The sequence below is a fragment of the Vespula pensylvanica genome, chromosome 8 (assembly GCF_014466175.1).
Source record: "Vespula pensylvanica isolate Volc-1 chromosome 8, ASM1446617v1, whole genome shotgun sequence".
Taxonomy (NCBI): Eukaryota; Metazoa; Arthropoda; class Insecta; order Hymenoptera; family Vespidae; genus Vespula; species Vespula pensylvanica.
Window position 1 is genome coordinate 3,988,090 of NC_057692.1, and position 20,836 is coordinate 4,008,925.

General features: G+C 35.5%; 3 protein-coding genes and 1 long non-coding RNA gene across 7 annotated transcripts in view; 1 reads left to right on the forward strand and 3 right to left on the reverse strand.

Annotated features, from left to right (window-relative positions):
• Window positions 1–207: 207 nt before the first annotated feature.
• Window positions 208–3,997, reverse strand: LOC122631224 (DDB1- and CUL4-associated factor 5). Its single transcript, XM_043816637.1, has 7 exons — window positions 3,802–3,997; window positions 3,279–3,459; window positions 2,881–3,150; window positions 2,566–2,792; window positions 2,277–2,491; window positions 1,907–2,177; window positions 208–1,789 (listed from the first exon to the last, which is right to left on the reverse strand). Exons 1-7 carry the CDS (start codon window positions 3,995–3,997, stop codon window positions 795–797), a joined length of 2,355 nt encoding a protein of 784 aa, XP_043672572.1. The 3' UTR covers window positions 208–794.
• An 841-nt stretch (window positions 3,998–4,838) lies between these two features.
• LOC122631226 (nucleoside-triphosphatase THEP1) lies at window positions 4,839–9,422 on the forward strand. 2 transcript variants are annotated; one of them, XM_043816640.1, is made up of 5 exons: window positions 4,839–4,971; window positions 5,077–5,248; window positions 5,327–5,432; window positions 5,541–5,675; window positions 9,209–9,422. In XM_043816640.1, exons 1-5 carry the CDS (start codon window positions 4,917–4,919, stop codon window positions 9,287–9,289), a joined length of 549 nt encoding a protein of 182 aa, XP_043672575.1. In that variant the 5' UTR covers window positions 4,839–4,916; the 3' UTR covers window positions 9,290–9,422. The 2 variants fall into 2 exon arrangements, with proteins under 2 accessions (XP_043672575.1, XP_043672574.1); XM_043816639.1 differs by lacking the exon at window positions 9,209–9,422 and having other exon boundaries at window positions 5,541–6,728.
• LOC122631225 (serine/threonine-protein phosphatase 5) lies at window positions 5,830–9,261 on the reverse strand. 2 transcript variants are annotated; one of them, XR_006327650.1, is made up of 9 exons: window positions 9,010–9,260; window positions 8,219–8,608; window positions 7,801–8,087; window positions 7,573–7,678; window positions 7,362–7,504; window positions 6,941–7,248; window positions 6,785–6,866; window positions 6,510–6,639; window positions 5,830–6,423 (listed from the first exon to the last, which is right to left on the reverse strand). XR_006327650.1 is itself a non-coding variant. In XM_043816638.1 (8 exons), exons 1-8 carry the CDS (start codon window positions 9,101–9,103, stop codon window positions 6,580–6,582), a joined length of 1,470 nt encoding a protein of 489 aa, XP_043672573.1. In that variant the 5' UTR covers window positions 9,104–9,261; the 3' UTR covers window positions 5,830–6,579. The 2 variants fall into 2 exon arrangements, 1 of the variants encoding a protein (XP_043672573.1); XM_043816638.1 differs by having other exon boundaries at window positions 5,830–6,639; window positions 9,010–9,261.
• Window positions 9,423–10,080: 658 nt separating the features above from the next.
• The window catches only part of LOC122631227, a 72,305-nt gene continuing 61,549 nt past the window's right edge, over window positions 10,081–20,836 (reverse strand). The window contains exon 4 of one of the 2 annotated variants that reach the window (XR_006327652.1): window positions 10,081–10,479. This is a non-coding gene — a long non-coding RNA (uncharacterized LOC122631227). The remainder of the gene's footprint in view (window positions 10,480–20,836) is intronic. The other variant, XR_006327651.1, reaches the window with a different exon arrangement.

The following is a 20,836-nucleotide window of genomic DNA, read 5'->3' on the forward strand; positions in this document are numbered from 1 at the left end:
CCAATCAAAAAAAAAAAGAGAGAGAAAAAAAATAAAAAAATTTTAATATGACACATGTAAATAATAAATTAATGCATACATTGAAGTAATTATTTTTATTTAATTGTAATTAGTTAATAAGGATGTATAAATGCAAGATTAAATTATGATGTATTTATAATCACTTTTTAAAGTTCCAACACATAAAAAGAAATGTATGTATGTATGTGTATATATATATCAATTTGTTATTTTATTAATTTCCATCACACTTACAAACCATATTAACAGTACACATTAGCTAGATCATAATATTATAGCTAATGCAATATTGATTTAACTACAATTCTTGGTGATGTTCTGATAGTTTAGATTAAATGGAATTTGAAGATCGATTTTTAAAAACGTTTCTACTTTGCAATAATAATAAAAATTTTTTATGACCGATTAGACTGTCGGTTTCAGTACCATTGACATAAAAAGAAACAATGCCAAGTCTTTAATTTCGTTTCAAATCAAATTATCATAATTAAGTCATAATGAATTCAAATATGAAGACTATTAAATGTAGCCATAAGAAATTTTTTTGATATCATAACAGTCTTGTTGTACTAAGAAAGTATGATAAAATGCAGGAGATTCACAAGAACTAGCATAAAATTGATAAAACCTAAAAAAAAAAAAAAAAAAAAAAAAAGAAAAACCGACAGTACTGACGTATGATCAAACTCAGTATTATAAAAATATACTTCAAGGAATCACAGATTTATTATGTACAAAGGGAAAGGGATTAATAGCTTAAAGGTAACAGGACATTAATCGGAAGAATCTGTTGTAGTAGAAATCGTTTGGGACAAAGGCATGGATCGATTACGGTAGCTCCTTCTGGCTACATCTACTTTTTTTCTGAAGCACTCCAAACTTTTCAATTTCTGTTCATGATCTGAGCTCTCAGCACCATTATGCCCTTTTTGTATTTCATTACTATTTTTTTCAACGGTTGACACTCCGGATGTAATACCACTATCGGGAGTCGAAGGAACTTTGCACAATTTTTTAATTGGTGTCGAGATTTCGTCCTCTTGAGTTTTTGTTGTACTAGTACCATTTACATACTCTTTTTTAATACTTTCTCCTTCACCATCATTGTCAAGTTTCAATCGTTTGCTTTTACTTTTACTAGAGTCACGTTTTAAGTTATTTTTACATTTTCTATGTTTCTTCCTGCGAGTTTTTATGGAAGAATCTGAATCCGTTTTCAAATGTTTCTGTTTTCCCGAATTATCATTTTCCTCTGAACTACTGCTGCTATAACTTGAAAGTTTAGAATCATTCTCTATAGCGTTTGTAGTATATCGTGATCTCCTAGAAATTACTCCTGAACTGGTACTAGGTTGAGTCGCATCAACAGGTTGAGTTGCATCACTGTCAGAGTCACTATGAATTTTTAACACAGTACACTTTCTCCTAGCTCTACTCCTTCTACCAGATATCCTAGCATGTTTTCTTTTTACACCTTTTAATTTTGATTTTGACTTATATCTACACTTTATTTGTGAATTGTCCCCTTCACTAACATAGCCTGAAGCAGAAGGTTCAGGAACTGTATTCGAAGAATTATTTAATGTAGTAGCACAATCCAACCCAGCTAGTCTCATAAGTTTTTCTCTACGATTTGCTATAAGCTGCGTAATTCTGTTAGGTGATTCTAGCGGTCGTTCAGGAGCAACACCACCCCCGTACGAACTACGAGAACTTACCGCCGATCCTAGAATACTTAACATTAAGTGACGGTCTGACGCGGTAGAATCTGTATAAAAAAAATAAAAAAAATAAAAAAAAAAATTAAAAAAACGGAGATAGAGGAAGTAGCAAATATTTTACTGTCTAATGCTAGTATTGTAAATATAAAAAATGCTTGGCATACCATCAGAATCTGTTGCGCTATATGTACGTCCGGTTGTAGGATTATTTTCAGAATCACTAGGAGTTTGTGATGCAGTTGGCATGTCTTCTGAACTCCATCCTTCAATTTCACGCTGTATTAAAGAATCAAAAAAAGCCATCATTCTTGGATCCTCCCTAGTTGATTGATGACTATAATCGTGGGTCATGAATTGGCCACTACGCAATACTAAGCCAATATATTCATCGTGCGTAAATACTCGGCGTTGCCTTTCTTGTTTTCCAGCATCGCGCTAAAAAAAAAAAATGGATTCATAAAAATGGATTCAAAAGAAATGGTTTAATAAATTTCTTTTTTATAAATATACAAAACAACTATCGTATTTTTTTACCTTTAGGCCACCTAAACATCCGCTTCCAAGAGAGAATGGACTCCAAATCTTGATAATTTTCTCAACTCCAGATGATGCAAGTACACAACTTGCTTGATTATAGCGTACCTGATTGACTATCGACCTGTGACCACGTAGGACCATATGAGCAGAATCTACCCACTTTACACCTTCTGAGGGAATCTTCCACATATAAAGATTGAAATCGTCCGAGCCTGAACATTTTAAATTTATAATACATATATTTATATTTTTTTAATTTTACATGTATATATTATGTCATATATACCTGAAAGAACATATTCTTCATTATCGCCAGCAAAGCAACACGTTTTCATCGTACAACTATTATAATACCCTGGATGATCAAATTGGCATAAGTGGGAAGAAGAGTCAACAGCATACAATACTGGTGGTAGCCTTCTCCTCAATGCTAGCAATCTATTCCCTGCCGCATTAAATCTTGCATTCATGCAACTTTGTGCAGGACTTTCATTTCCATAACGTAATACGGGCCTGTGTATGTAATACCAATATATTAAAATTTTACTTGCTTAGCAGTAGACACATCATACATATTTCTTAATAAGATTTAATTTATTACCTGAGTGGTTTTCTTACATCCCACATACTAACTCCTTCTTTAGCATTGGCAGTGGCTAACATTCTGGGTTCAACTGGATTAAACATAACAGAATGAAAAGGGGTCTTATATTGTGCTAGACAAAAAGTTTCCATGGCACCTGCTCCTCGAATATCATAAATTAAAATTCTTCCATCATCACACGCACTTGCAAAAACATTATCATTATGAGGATGAATCGATAAACCATATACAGGTTTCTCATGTAGGAAGAAATTGAGGACGTCGCAACTATAATGTTAATGTAAAACTTTTGTGTGTGTATGTATTGTATACCCATGTAATATAACACTTATAATAAAATAAGATTCTACATAAGACTTTGAGATTATGAAAAAAGAAAAAGAAACACTACTTACGTTTGCAAATCGTGAACAATCACTTGGTCGTCATTTCCCGCAGAAAATATCTTTGTTTTGCTGTTATCATATCCAAGACAAAATATATTGCTAACATGTTGAGCTTTCATTACCGTAGGTTTTCCTACACCTTGTATTGCTTGTTCTACTTTCCATAATAAAACTCTTCTATCATCTCCACCTGTTAAATAAAATGTGAATGATTAATCTATTATATTATTACACTTAGAAACGAATTTTAGATAGATATATATATATATATATATATATATATATATGTATATATATATATACATGTACATATATATATATATATATACATATATATATACGTATGATACGTAAAGAATCGAATTAAGCAAACGATAAGAAACGTTCGGTAAAAAATAAAATGTAATATTTTTCCGTTCAACACAAATCGAAAAGACTTCGATCCTTCGTCGATCTCCGACATTTAAATTCGACGAATAATAACGTGAAAAATAAAAATATTCAAAAATAAGAAAGGCCGTTAGATTCTTACCAGATACCAAGAGATCACCCTGACGTGAAAATTCGATTGCATTGACACAACCATAATGAGATAGGAGATCTTTTCTAAACAAGTTCTCGGATCCTCCGAATCTAGAGTTGACGAGTCTTTTACAGTGGTCAATTTTATCGTCGACTTGTCGTGAAAAAACGTAGGAAAGAGGACTAGAATCGGAAAGACGAGCCATTTCTCCGCCTATCGGCACGACACGTATTCCGAAAGGGATACACCACCGTCCTTCTTCACCTTTCGTCTCTTTCTTCCATCTATACAACGACGATTTCTCTCCGTTATTCTTCTTACGAAAATATCACCCTTACACCTTCGTTCTACCTTCTTTACCTCCCTTCTTGCGTAGGAAACTGTAACAGAGTCGCAATCCCAACGGAGAAAGAGAGAAAGAAAAAGAAAAGAGAGAGATGGAGAGAGGGATAAAAAGAGAGAGAGAGAGAGAGGGATAAAGAGGGAGAGAGAGGGAGAGAGAAGAAAGGAAAGAGAGAGAGAGAGAGAGACAGAGAGGGAGAAAAAGATACAGATACACACTTATACGAGGTAAAAGACGATAGGGGAGCGTGCGATTAATAATACCGGAACGTTATTATTTTCTTTTATCCGAGTTTATAATCCGTTTGATTATAAAATCTTCCTTCGAACAGACATGCCACAAGCTGCTTATATTTAACGAACTTACGTAGAGAACTTCTAGACGTCTAACGTGTGCAGAACACACGCACGCAATGCCAACGCGCACGCAGCTACGTTTACGAGAGATACGCGCGACTTTTTGCTCGGACCACCCGATCAACCTCTGTTGTCTCCTCTTGAGAATTCGAGTCCTCGATCAGCTGATCGCCGTACGATCCCTCCTCGCGGTCAGTTCGAGCCACGACTTCGACTGTTTCCGTACCATTGCGTCGTACTTCGGACCATACTCGCTTTTGTTTTTCCTCGATTGTCTTATACAGTGATACATTCTTCTTTTTTATACACATAAAGTCACGTTATTACTCTATCTTCTATTCATCGTAGACGTCGTCTTTGTCAAAATCAATTTTGGTTGGCTGCTACCCGCCGAATTCGTACACAGAAAAATAACAATCGCAAGCATGGACTCCAGCGCCACGTCGTTAATAACCCGCGTACTTCTCACTGGTCCGCCCGGTATAAACCGCGAATTTTAAATCTTATTTTATCTACATTCTCGAAATCAATGGATATGATAATTATTTCTATTCCATTTCATTTTTATTTTCGATATATTTTTAGGAATAGGAAAGACCACGGTATGTATGAATATTGCTTCCATATTGGAAAAGCAAAATCGTACATTCAATGGTTTTTGTACGGAAGAAGTACGAGGGGAAAATGGTAGTAGAATAGGTTTTGATATTGTTCTAATAAAAGATAAAGAGAAGAGGATACCTTTGGCACGCACAGAGTTAGTTTCTATTTTTTTTTTTTTTTCGTCATTTTTTTAATGTACGTATTTTTCTATTAATACATAATGTTTAAGTAGAAATAGATTAAGTCAGCAGCAATTTTCTAAATATCGAGTGGGAAACTATCATGTGTTTGTTAATAATTTCGAAAATTCTGTTTTGCCGGTGATAAAAACTGATGTGGTAAGTCATACGACTATTAATTCTATCTATATAAAGTTAATTTTATAATTTTTCTATTTATTCATTTCTCACTGATGTCGAATATTTTTATTCATTTTTATCAAGCAGGATATATTACTGATCGATGAAATTGGGAAAATGGAATTATATAGTAAGAAGTTTTATGACGAAGTGTTCAATATATTTTTTGGCTCGCAGAATAAAAAAACTTATATTGTTGCAACCATACCACAAATGCATAAGGTACCACAACGTTTTTTGACACTATTTCAAAAGCTACATGAAGATAATAGATGTAAGGTTATAAATGTTAATCGTCAAAATCGAAATAATTTGCCCAATGAAATAGTTTCCATCGTATCATAAATATCTGTTTAAAAAAAACACATATTTTATGTACATTATAAACATCATTTATTATTAACAAAACAAAATATTAGTTAAATAAATTCTACCAATCACAATAAATTTGTAAAAAAGTAGTCACAAATAATGTGACAAAAAGTGATTGGCTGGAATATTGTACTACATAGTCATGCCAAATCGCATATGTATTAATTTTTTTTTTTCCTGATAATATTCACTGTTTCATAAAAGAAACCACCATTATACAGTAAAGAATAAATTAATGAACTAATAAATAACAAGTGTCCTGTCTTTAGAATTTGGCTTTTTACATATAAATATTTTAACATAATCTTTTTATTCAAAATCGTTTAGACCATATTTTTCATTTGTGCGCAAATATGTCTCTCTTTAATGAATAAGGTGGTTTCATCAAGGGTACAAAATAGAAATATTCCATCCGCGTCTTCTTGCTTTAAGCAAACAAAAATTGCTGATGCATAATGAGGCGTTGATCTTATCATAGACAAGAAAACTTGATAAATATGTTTGCAAGTTGACTAAACAAGCAAACTTCTTTCAGTTTTGTACCCACCAATAATATGCATTCTTTGCATATACTATGATACAGAAAATTATCTAGCTCCTAAAAAGAATACAATAGTTATTGTTGCAGAGAAGTATAAGTTGCTCTTACCTTCTCCTTTTCAGTATCAAATATATTATACACACTTTGATTGGGCTACTCGTACTCAGTTATCATTATTTATTTATTTTTCAATAATATACCTAAGTTGTTCCACTAGCACATGAATTTTAGTAACGAGTTAGCATATATCATTGGCCTTACATTCGGATGAGGCTAAAAAATACACATGGAAGAATTACAAAAAAAAGTCTTGTTTTAGTGCCATCTTTATAAAAATAAAACAAATAAAAAATGAAAAAAAATGAAAAAAAAAAAAAATAAAAAAATGGGAAAAAAATAAAACAAAAGAGATGTATACCACTGCTTCGTATGAGGTGAAGTATGGTTTCATGTCTTTTCCATTAAGCGTGATGAAGGCACCTTGATTACCCATAGTGTCACTAAAAATCCATGATGGAAGTTAATAACACTGTAGAAAAATGTGATTCGCATAATACAAATTCATCCGATTCACCAATAATTAGGAGCAGAAAATACAGTAATGCATTTTCCATCATGTCCAACTTCATAACCTTCATTCTTAACTTCATGACTTCTTACAACATAATCGAGATTATTTAAGGCAAGAAAATTTTGTGTTACGTCAGGACCAAATTGTACACCTACACCTCTCTTACTAGGTGCCCTACCCATTTGCGGTTGTGGATCAGACCACAATAATTCACACATTAAACCTTCATCCGGTGGTTGTCTGTTTCTATCAATTTGTTGAATTTCTTCTAAAGTTACATTATCCCTTGAAAACAGTCCACCATGCATTACCTTAAAAAACATATATTTGGTCATGCGTGTGTGGAATTATAGATACAATATAAGATATAAAATAAAATAAAAAAGATAATGAGATTATTATAAGCATATTAATTTAAACTTACAAGTACTCTTTTATTAAGACAATGTGCAAGAGGAAGCCAATTATACACTTCTGTAAACAGATCTGCCATCAGATCAGAATATTTTGCTTTAACTTCCCCATCAAATCCGTACATTTGATTCATAGTAGCAGATTCATGATTACCTAATAAATCAAACACAATACAATTTGATAGTTTTAGCTATCTGTAGAATAAAATATTTATTACATACCTCTTGACATAAAAAAATGATTTGGATATAATAATTTAAAACCAAATAATGTAAATATACATTCTACAGAAAAAGAACCTCTGTCTACAAAATCTCCATTGAATAACTGCACAGTATTAAGGAAACACATTTTGCTAGCAACAAATAAATATTTCTAAATACATAATGCTATAATAAAATATAGAGCATGATATAAAGCATACAAAGGTAGTGCTCTTAAAAGGATACATAGGGATTAGTTTCCGATGGTAGTCCATTTAATTCAAATATGTTTAATAAATCGTAATACTGTCCATGTATGTCACCACAAATCGTAAATTTACTATCTTCAGGTATGGTAATATCAACCAAACTTGGTTGTGCCATAAACCATGCTTTAACATCTAATAAAATTTGATAGGCATATTTGCGATGTAACTTATTTTGTTTCTTATACCAATCTAATAAATCCTGCATGAATTTTAATGTTACTTTGCCATCTTCTAATTTTGGCCCTGCATATTCATCTTCAATAGCTACGAAAGCCAATGATATAGTGTATGATAAGATAGATTTTTATAAAATATTTATATTATATTTTTTTCATAGATATTTACTATGACTGCTGTATCAAGAAAAAAAAATTGTTTTAAAAATTCATATTTACCCATTGCCTCTAGATTAATCATATCAGCTATATTTTTTTTATTCTCTTCTACAGAAATAGCTTCTTCAAAAGCTAACATTTTTAATATCTTGCAACATTCTGTATATTTTGCCAATGCATCTTTGTCATTTGGTCTTGCTCTAGTTACGGTTTTATAATCCTTAAGAGCTAATTTAAATTTACCCAGCGACATATAAGTTGCCGCTCTACGATAATATCCTTTTACATAATTTTTATCTAACTTTATGGCTTTGGATGCATCTGTGAGTGCATATCCAAAACATTCTGTCTTCAAATACGCAAAACTCCTATTGCCATAATAAACTGCTACATTTGGATTTAATTTTATGGCATTGGTATATAATTTTATAGCTTTTTCGTACGCTTGAACTGAAATATAAATGAACGATATATTCATTCATGGTAATATATTGAGTGAAATAATATAAAATTGATGATTGGTCGATATAAAATTGATACGAATATATTAAATAAAAATACGTGATTCAATATACATATTTAATATATTAACGTGTTAAAGATAAAATAAGTGAAAATATTATTTCTTTCAAATATTTAAATTTTTATCATAGATTTAGTGAAATTTTACGCTGCTAACATCTCTTTCGAATATTCAATGAATTTTTAGATCGCGAAAGTTGGGTTAGCTTGAACACACACGTGACTATAGTAGCTACTCCAAATGGTTCTCATAAATTAATAAAGGAAAATTATAACGTCGCTAACGATTTATGAGGCACGATTAATTCAAATAAATTTAAAAAACATACTTTTGAAAAATTCATTTGCTTCTTCTTTAAATTTTTCCGCTTTGGCAGCATCTTCGGGTGATATTACTCCTTTGATTTCAGCGTTATCACCCATTCCGAGTATTTTAATAATAAACTTAAAAAACACACGAAAATTGACTTAAAAGTTACCGAACCTTTGGTAATAAATAATGCATTAAAGAAAGGGTTGTTTTTTTAGGTAAATCTTATTACAGGCAGACCTTACGACGTGAATGCCTACTCGATTATCCGATGTAACGATTCGATAAATCGAGAATAAGGATCCGACGAGAACTATCGATGACTGCCTTTCGAAAAGTATCGTGAATTTATCTTGTGATTAATTAAAGTCACGCAACGAAGGAAATGTATATAGATATACATGTATACATATATATACAACATACGTACGTCCGTTGATTATACAAGAAATTTTATGCGAATGAAAAATGCTTGTTAATTGTATCGATGATCAGTATTGTTTCCATTAATACAATATTATTTTGTTCAATACAACTCGGTTTCTTTTTACATTGTAATTATATATTTAGTCATTGTGAATCAAGTCTATTACAAACGTCATTATATAATTTCATTTAAAGTACACATCATCGAGTTTTTATATAATATTAACTTATTCGAAATTATAAAGGCTCCAATTTGTGAAACATAAATCAAGAAATTTAATACAAATATAATTTCTTATAGAAGCTTACAATAATTGTAATATAAATGAAATATCAATTGGATCTATATGTATGAATCTATATCATTGAAAATCTTTGATCTTCGATTCTCTGAAAAAAAATTCTACTACTTTTATGTCGCATTCTGCTTTGTCGACGGTGCATCAAATGCAATGTTGCAACTTGAATAAGTTCATCGTTGACGATGGCGCCCTCATTGACGAAACTACGTAAACGAATCTGCAGTCGTTAACAAACCTTGCATCGACTTACTTCAAGAAAAAACAAATTGACAAATTCTTCGAGGCAAAGAAAAAGAAAGAAAAAAAAAAAAAAGAAAAGAAGAATAAGAAAAAACGAAAGAAAATAAAACAAAAAAAAAACAAAAAGAGAAATATTTATATTTCAAATTTGTCTAACACAGCATTGACATATTATTACGTAAATGCACCAATAACAAAATGTATTCTTTCGTAATAGATTCCACAAACGAGATTGACAATAAAAGAAAAAAAGAAAAAGAAACAAGAAACGTCGACGTATTTCGCAGGGAATTCGTATATTTTGCATCATCTAGAACGTTTAAAACTGATCGTGATGTAAGTGGGGATACTGAATGGACGATATATGGCCTAACCTTATCTCTTACCAGCAGGCAAAGTTCTCCAATGCTTTGGCCCTTTGTTGTCCCTATATTTCCATCGATATATACCTTGCGTTCTTAATTCAATTATGATGATCCATAGCTCGTTAAAATCTCAGTTTGTTTCTATGGTAACATAGTCTATTGAAAAAAAAAAAAAAGAAAGAAAAGAACAAAGAAAACAAAAGAAAAAAAAAAGAAAAAAAAGAAAGTGAAAACCCTTCGATTTTATATATCATAATTAAAAAAAAAAAAGAAAAAAAAAGAAAAGAAAAGAAAAGAAAAGAGTAAAAAATGTACATGCATACATACATACACACATACGTATATACATTGGTATTTTGAAGAACACGTTCCGATAGTGGTAAATGATCAGTTTCTCGTTCAGTTATCCATGGTGTGAACTTTACTGAACTTATATAATGCATGCGTAAGAAGAATGGACCACCCATGTAGAGAGGTCTCTCGACTTGGTCTCGAGTGCACTCAAGGGTTGTGCGCACGGATGCAGCACTCCATCGGACGAAGTAGTCGGACGAGTTGCGTACCGGGTAGAAAACGACATCGCGCGTAAAATAGATATTTTCTTCGACCGAGAGAATAATCCTAAAGGAGCAGCCTTCGCTTATTCGTCGTTTTCAATCGTGAGTTTTGCACTTGTAGAGATTTCAAAGATTACCAAACATATGAATTATATGCTCTAATGATATGATTCCATTGGTATTTACATTACATGAATTTATTCATAGATATATAATAGACGGAGATAATCTCTCTTTCTCCCTTTCTTTCTCCCTCTCTCTCTCTCTCTCTCTCTCTCTCTCTCCCTCTCTCTCTCTCTATCTCTCACTCGACGAAATAATTTCATATGAATTTCAATGATGTCGGTTTAAGGCAAACGAATATATATCGATATTTTTTATTATTGAATTCGATCGACAGGTTACATATGTGTATATATATATATATATATATATATATATATATGCATGTATGTATATATCATTACATCGAACATTGGTCCTGTACTTTCGGAGCACCCTGTATGCGTGACAAACTCGTAGAAGGTGTACCGGAATGACGAGTTGCGTCGCTCTTCCCTCCTGAAGAGAAGTGGAGGTCGAAGATTTCAGGTCAGCTCGTCTCGAGAGCATAATGCATTGCAGCGCGGGAAAGAGTTGTGTAAACGAACTTTCATGAACTTCCGAAAGTCGCTGTGCTTTTTTCCTTTTTCTCTTTTCTTTCCTTTTTTTTTTCTTTCTACCTTTCTCTTTATTATTTCTACCTTTCTTTTCTTTTCTTTTCTTTTTTTTTTTTTTTTTTAATATTTTTTCCTTCTTTTCTTTCTTTCTTCTTTTTTTTTTTTTTTTTAATATCTTGCTTTTCATCCTCGACGTAACCATCGACTTCACCTTTGCCCGATGTCGAAGTAGTCCTCTCTTCTCTTATTTTACGACATTTTAGTGCCGTTGGATAAAATAAGAAAGCTAGGAACATGTCGTCTCGTAATTTAAACATTCTTCTTTATCGTACGAATATAATTCATTTAACTTAACGAAACGGCTGAGATCGTTCGAATAATCGAAATTATATCGCATGATCGATCTTTATTTATATGATTAGAAAGGAGTTCCGAAGGATAAGCTTTCTCTTTTTCTCTTTCTCTCTCTCTCTCTCTCTATCTCTCTTTCTCTCTATTTATCTATCTCTATCTCTATCTTCGTTGACTCGACGTTAAGGACGTACCATCGAATACGTGGAATCGACAGCGCGTGTGGTCCAGGAAGGTGCTAATCACGAGACTTGCTACCGTGTTGCTCGTAACCGGCCCTTCAATTAGTACGCTTCCACCTTCCATCGAATCGTACAACGTGCTACCAACCGATTCGAAATCTCACGCAGCGAGAGTTTCAAATTTTAGTCAGCTCAAGATAAAAACGTTTACATATTTAACTTTTAAAAACGTATTAAAGATTCTGCAACGATGATGGCAATTCTAATCGTTGACGTATAAAAAAGAGAAAAAGAAAAAGGTCCCACAAAATAACCATTTTCTTTTCTTTTTCTATTTCTCCTTTTTTTTCTCGCATTTCAGATCAACTTTTCACATTGTTTCGCAAGTAGGTCGTCGATCGGATCGAACATTTTCTAGGTTTAATTTACTTGTTAAATCGTTGCACGCATATTACGGATCATAGAGGACTTGAAACGAAACGCGTCACGAAGAAATACGTTGAACGAATCTCCGATCGAATCGACCACAAAGCGTTCGAATTAGTCTACTTTTTGTTCCGCTTTCCCGATTGGACACCTGTCGCGTGTATGCGCAAGGGGCTGTTGATTCAGAGAAAGAGGGAGAGAGGAGGACGGAGGATGAGAAAGAGTGGAGGTGGAAGTAGGAGAAGAGTGGAGAGAAAGAGAGAGAGAGAGAGAGAGTACGAGAGAGGGAACGGAGGAACACGTGGTTCTATTTGCAAAAACAAAGTTTGCGCGGGACAAACACGGGCAGACACTAGTCGGCCTAGCTGAGTTCCGGGTCAAAAGCGCAACAAAGACTCGATTGCATTCCGTTCCACCCACTCCGATTCTCGTTTCCTGCTTCGTAGCCCGTTCTCGGCATTAACACGTCGACGAAACACGACATCGGATGGCAGAGATCTCTGATCCAAACGTTTGCATCGTTTCTTGTGTTCTTTTCCCGCTTGATTACACTCTTCGTCCTGGATGCTTGTATTATTTCGAGATCTTGTATTATATCGTGGATGCATTTAGAATATGTATGTATGTGTTGACATTTAGACATTTATATGAAATTGTTTTATCACCCCTTTCTTTTTCATTCGTATTTACCGTCAAATTATTTATTGTAGAGTTGCTCGGTAAATTTGGAAGCGATCGAACGAACGAACGAACGGACGGAAAGAAGGAAGGAAAGAAGAAAGAAAGAAAGAAAGAAAGAAAGATAGAAAGGAAATAAGAAAGTATGTAAGTAAATAAGTAAGTAAGAAGGAAAGATGGTAGAAAGGAAGAAAGGAAGGATAGAAAGGAAAGAAGGAAGGAAGGAAGAAAGATAGGAAGGAAGAAAGGAAGGAAGGAAGGAAGGAAGGAAGGAAGGAAGGAAGGAAGGAAGGAAGGTCGAGATCGTCGGAGGCGGCAAGAGCTGGTGGTGGTTGACGGTGGTGGTGTATGCCGCGACAAATATTTGTCTGTCAACACGGAGAGGTTCGCGCTACTACCCCGTTCTCCGTAGCCAACCGCCACAAACGACATGCATAGCCAAGGGGACGTTTGATGGACGCTACTGGGAGATGCTGCTTCCTGCTGGGAAATCTGCCAAACGAATCATAAACGGTGATGACAAAGTAGTGATAAAAAAAAAAGAGAGAAAAAGAAAGAAAAACGAGAAAGAGAGAGAGAGAGAGAGAGAGAGAGAGAGAGAGAGAGAGAGAAAAGACGAAAGGTTGATCCTTATCAGAACACTTTCTGAACATTTTTATATTTTGGCATCAAAAAGAGATTACGTATGTATGTATGTATGTATGTATGCCTATCTTGTTCTTCCAGTTATATACATGCACCTCGTCTTTTTCAGATGCTTCAGAAGGATGGATATATAGTGGAAGAGGAGGAAACTACGGACACCTACGATCCTTCGTCCCTCACTCGGCCGTTCATTCACTTACTCACTCTCCTCTCGCTTCTATTCTCTCCTCTCTGTGTGCTTTTAATTTACCGGGCGGCAGGCAAATGTTTGCGCCACTCCCCCTCGATCGTACAACCCATTTCTCCACCCTCTAGTTCTCTCTCTCTCTCTCTCTAATTCTCTTTCACTCTTTCTCCTACTTTTCCTACTCTCCTACTTCCTCCTTTACGATCATTCCACCCCTAGTTCTCGTCCGACTTTTTCTCTTTCTCTTTTTCTCTCTTCTTCTCTTCTCCTTCGCCACCCTGAATATATTGACTGACTCTGACCATCGAAGCTCTAACGCTAAAGAATTCCCTATCGATGCTAATCTTGATAAAACGCCAAGGTCATTTATCCGAAGAGATCGATCTACCAGCATCTCTCTCTTTCTCTCTCTTTCTTTTTCCATCACGTTCTTCAATACTTTTCCAATCGCGTTCATTATCGATGTCTACACCGAGATCATAGCAAACGTGCGAAGAATTTTATTTTACTGCGCTCTATTTACCATAGATTTTCCAGAACATGTACGTATGTATACATACGTCCTTCAGCGTCGACCGCGAAAGGAAAACACGTGAGTCCTGTAACATGCAAATACGATATCGGAAAGCGATACGTGTTTCGATTACCTTTGGATTTACGCTCACCCGATGCTAATACTCACTTCGAGAAGTCGCGTACCCACTGACTGACATGAGAAAAACGCTGAATATCGCGATCTCAAAGTATAACGATTGTCGAAGTCGAACGTGAAGATCGAAAAATCGCGATCGAACGTGGGAGAGAAGAAAGGAGAGGAGAGTAGAAGAGTAGCGAAGAGGAAATGAACGAACGAATATACAAAATATGCAAACGCAAAAGGTCTAATCGGACCTCGCGAGTTTTCGCGAGGCGCCGACTGACGTCATCGTCGTCGTCGTTGTCGTCTTTCTATTTGCAGGCTCGTTAAATCATCGTAGACGTGGATTTCGCGAGCGTGCGGTCCGTACTCCTCTCTTTCTCACCCTCTTTTCACTAGCACCAGCACCAGCACCAGAACCAGCACCATTACTAGTACCACCACCCAACGACCCCGCGCCTTTCGCTCGTGGCTTTTAATAAATGGAATAAAAACGAGATCAAATATTTAACCGAGGAAATATTTGAGCGAGTGCCTATTATTACAGAGTAGTGGTGTAGCATAGATATCTGGCCGCAACCCCATGGTACTAGCGACGTCGCCGATCTTCCATGTAATAATAATTAACGATTGCCATTTCGTTTATGTCTGGCAAATATACCTAGTTGTTCGTTAGAGTCCTATAGATATCCGTGTGTCGATTTAAATCGACATGGAGCTAGCGAACTTTCTTCACACACTTTCCGTTTCCACGTTTTCCAGTTTAAATGTTCTTTCTCTTTTCCCTCCCTCTCTTTCTTTCTCTCTCTTTCTCCAAAAAAGAAAAAAAAAAAAAAGAGAGTTCGCTCGAGTTCGTTTAATAAAAGTGTTTCAGATAATTATCGTTCTTCCAAGCATATCACATCGTGCGACCGGTCAATGTATAGGTACATTAACTTTCTAATTGACGAGCTAAGCTCGATCCCTGTACTCGATCAAAGTCCAAACGTGGTTAGGTTTCGTTAGTTCGTGAGAAGAAAAGAAAAAAGAAAAGGATAGATAGGTAGATAGATAGATAGGTAGACGATAGATGGATACGTAGGTACATACGTAGCCAGGTACTTATATATCTATAGCTTGCTTTTTTATTTTATCCGAAAAATTGTCGTCCTGTTTCGTTCGATCGTGGGAAGATTCACGTAATGAATCGTGACACGATGTCCCTTTAACGCGGAGTACATCTACGTATATGAAATACGACCGAATTTTCGACCTACCTACCTACCTATCTAACTTCCTACCTACCTACCTATCTACCTACCTACCTATCTATCTCCTGTATTTAACACGTTCTTCGAACGTTTTCCTCTCTTCGTAATATGCAAGTAATAGCTGACGCGTAATTACACGTCATTGCCACGCGACTTTGTCCTGATATACGATGCTTAATGAGGGTGAGCTTTCGCGTTTAACCCTCTTTTCCCTGAACCGGTCACGTGAACGGAAAGAGACATCGAGGACATCGGCACACGTGTAACTAACTTGACGATCTTCCATGTAATAATAACTAACGATCATATAATTGAACTATAATCAAGAAAGGACTCGATGATTGTTATCGATGATTCTCGAGTAGCTATCATTATTATTATTATTATTATTATTATTATTATTTTTATTTTTATTTCTAGAATTAAAGATGAATGATCCATGTTATTCAATAAGACATTCGGGTAAATGCCGAATTATTATTTCGGACGCTAAACGATCGAAGATTATTTTTCAAGAAAATCATTCGGTTATTCCACGTTCGCGTCGTTAGAGAAGCAAGAAGTCGTAGATTGCATCAGTCCGACGGGGACACGGCGCAACGTGCTCTATCTTCTCTCGGTCGACCTCGTGAAACCTTTATTGGCTCATAATTTTCTCTCCCGTGCACACAGACGCGATTACACATCTATACCTACGCTCTAACGTGTATTACGGTACGGTGCGTGCAAGCATTTAGGACAAGGGTATGTAGGGGTGATGGTAGGGGGACGGATCTTTCGGAATATCAACCTTTACCATATCCAAACTATTCGGATAGTTGTTCTTGTCTTCTGATGGTCCTTAGGTCCTTCGAATATCTGCACAAAAAAGTAATGATTTACTCTTAGTTTCATATAACACAGATATAATATTATCATTGGTCAAATCCCTTGTCCTATCAATTTAATCATATCGTATTTAAAAGAATGTACGATCGCGTATTAAAAATGTTTTCATATGCATTGTATTTTTATGAAACGTAATGATCAGTAAAGAAATTAATACAAGAGATTATATTATATTTCGAATTCGACGATAAGGGTGATATGATATAATTATCAAAATTCGCGATAGACAATCTTTATTTTTTTTTTTTTATCTTTTTTGTCTTTATACGAATAGATTGTACGAGTAAGACGAACGTATGATGAAGCTTCTCTTATACGTAGGTACATGTAATAAATAGGTAGGATGTAATATTCTTTCTATTTTGAGTTAAAGGGAAGATGTAAAAAACGAAAAGGAAAATCTCTGATAAAGGAAAAGTGGAGGATTCTGCTAGTGTCTTTGAACCGGCTCGAAATCATTCTCGAAAGGGTAAAGTTAAGAGAGAGGGAGGAAGAAGATAGAAGGGACCGAACGAACGAACGAACGAACGAACGCTAAAGCTACCCTTTGATGCGAACCAGTTAGAAGATGAATTCGAAGGCAGCTTGGAGTAAGAGAGATAGAGAGAGACAGAGAGAGAACTTGAGGGTGGTTAGGTAGATGGGTGGCTTGCGAGGGTGATGATGGGGTTGGGTACAAACACGGAGATGGTAAAAGTTTATTAATTAGCTGGCATTAAGAGCGTGGCTGCTTCTGTTCGTTGGAGTCGATGAGAGAAAGAGAGAAAAAGAAGATAGGAAGAAAAAGAAAGAGAGAGAGAGAGAGAGAGAGAGAGAGAGAGAGAGAGAGAGAGAGAAAGAGAGAGTTTCTCATCAAGAAAAGAAGAAAGAAGATAGGACGATAAAAAGCTCGGGAGCTTTCAAGCTAAAGAGATGCAACCTTCGTTCTTTTACGATCCAAGATATATAGAAGCGAAAAGATCGATAAGGCTACACGCAACCAATGTCACCACGGACGTCACAAGTCGGATACTAATCGTTTGATAGGGGAAAAAAAAAGAAAAAGAAAAAAAAAGGTGTTATCGATTATTATCTAAGTGTACCACGATTGGCGTATGTATGAGAAATATTAAATGACCATTTAATGTCCGTTGAATCAAGGGAAATACTGGAGGAATCGGTTAGAGTCTCTTGTCGTTCTTCGCTCATAAACAGTTCTCTGCCTATTCATATTTAATTCATTCTGCTTGCTTGCCAGTACGACTACATCGTACGTCAAGGGGTAGTTACGACAAGAGTCTCGATAGAGAAAGGGCTTTTTTCTACCAACAGCCAAACGTGAGACATTAACACCGTGTTTCAACGCGAGCTCAACTTCATCGTTGTCGAAACAATTCTATCCTAGTCGTATCCGCTTCAATTCGTTTCAATTATAATATCTGATGTATATATATCGATACATAGATCGATTCTAAAATATATTATATCGAGTTAAAAAAGAATAAAAAGAAAAAGAAAAAGAGACGCGTAGAATAATGTTTTTTAGATCAATTATTTCAAATCTATTTGTATTCTTTTCGTTACCCTAGGCAAACATCTCTGCAAACAATAAAAATAGTATGATAAAGCAATGTGGAGTGAAACACTGCGTCTGTATAGGTGTGTATATGTGTATATATAATATTATATAACTGATAGACATATAAATTTTCTTAAAACTTATTCAATTAGAAAAATAGAAATGCCTGGTGAACGTTCTACGAAAAGTCGAGATTTCAACTTCAATAAGGAGGACACTGGCCACCGTTGAAGGATGGAATGTTGTACGTTGCTCTTTTCCCGAGTCAACGAACGAAGAAGTTTGAAAGTCCTTCTACCACTAGAGAATCACATCACTCTCGTAATGTTATACGGAAAGAAACATTGAAGGCCATGAATATAATGTTTATGGGACTCGACTATGAAGAAAATAATGTCCGTTAGCACAACAATATAGAAAACTTCAACATTGCAGTCGAACAGTAAAAAACAAAAATTTTTTTGTCTTTATTCTCTTTTCCCGAGCAAACGATCTTCAGTATTCTAGATATTATATATATATATATATATATATATATATATATATATACTTTCTATACACCCCCGTTCACCCAGTCGGGAGTCTCGACCAAGCCCAGAACAGGAAGGAGAGAGATTTGCAGGCCCCGTGGGCTTGTTTGACTTTACTTGCAGCTATGTAATTGAATATTATACCAGGCTGCCTCGTTGGAAGGGTTGAAAACTCTTACGAAGTGGGAGGGGTCTGTCGGAGAATTCGAATGGTGGACGAGAGATAGCCCCAGAAAGCTGGTAGGGGATGCTTGATGGAGTGATCCATAAGAGGAACCAGAAAATTAACTGAAAATCTCACGAAATCGCAAAGGACCCTTCGGCGCAAAGGGGTTGGGACGCTGGAGGAATGTTTACCCTTTATTATACTCGCGCATCTTCTCTTCCAACGGATCTTCGCTGCTCCTCGTCCACCCTCTTCTCTATCTTCTCTCTTTCTCTCTCTTCCTCTCTCTCTGTCTTTCTTTCTCTCTCTGTCTCTCTATCTCTCTTAGTAGAGAATTGAGACCGCAGGGCATCTCTCTTTCTCTTTTCCCTTGAAAATCTTTTTTCTTTGTATTTTATCATTTTCTTGGAAATTCAACGAGTAAGTATCGCTCTAAAATCCTTCCGTTGGAGCGTTACATTCACTGAATTCATTGGAAATTCGACAGGGTAGGTATTCAATCATAATATCCTTTATGATGTATTGTACAATTAGATAATCATTCATTCAAATGTACGATACGATTTTTTTAAAAGATACACGATCACTTTGTATTCTCTTCTTTCTTGTTAACGTTTCCCTTTGATTACATTTACCTTTTACTTACAACAATAACAATAGCAATAACAATAACGATAACAGTAACAACAACGACAACAACAAAAATAAACAAAACTAAAAAAGAAAAAATAAAAGCAATTTCTTTCGCGATCAATTTTCCATCTTGTTTGATAGAAAACAATTTCATTCCCTATTGATAAAACTTTCACGTTGACCATTGAAATTATTTATAAAGAATCTTCCAAAGAATAAGAAAACAGCGCGCGTTGAGAATATACCAAAAATAAAATCTTCCATATTTATCCGCGATGATTTCAATCTACGTACCTTTGATTCGTCGATTCAACTTTTACTGAAGTACCGATGCCAACGGATTAAGGACGACATTTTCGAGCACATTTCGTGCAACGCAAGGTTAGCCACGCACGTTTTCACGCAACCATCTCTGCTCCGTTTCCACCTGAGCTTGTAAGGAGGGAACTATCGAGATAGGAGGAAAGAGAGAAAGAGAAAGATAAAGATAGATAGATAGATAGATAGATAGATAGATCGATAGATAGATAGATAGATAGATAGAGAAAGATAAAGAAAGACATAGCAAGTAAGAGAGAGTAAGAGTAAGATGGAAAGATCCAGACAGAGTGAACGAGAGAGAAAGACAGAGACAGACAGAGAAAAAGAGAGAGAGAAAGAGAGAGAGAGAGAGAGAGAAATGGAGGGGGTTGATACCAAGAGGGGATGAAAGCGAACTCGCCGCAGGACGGTTGGTGTACAGTACCGCGTATAGTTCGCTGGTCGATGGTGCGGTCCGTAACGCCCAGCTACTGCGCAACCAATGCGCGAGTCCACCATGTTTAATGCTGCGAATTCGCTCACCCTCCGTGGCTCACCCTCCGTCGTTCCCCTCTTCCTCCTCTTCCTCTTCTCCCGCTGGTCTTTCTCCTTTCAACCACTGAAACGGGCCGGGGGTTGCGTTCCAGCTTGGCGCCGTATGCTGGTACCGACCCTCGCGTTATACCCTAACCTTCGTCTGCTCGATATCGCCCTATCCTCTCTCTCTGTCTCTCTCTTTCTCTTTCTCTTTCTCTTTCTCTCTCTGTCTTTCTCTCTCTCTCTCTGTTCCCGCTCTTCATCCCTCTATCTATCTTTCTCTATGCACGCCGCATAACGGACAACAAATTCCCATGTACATACGAACG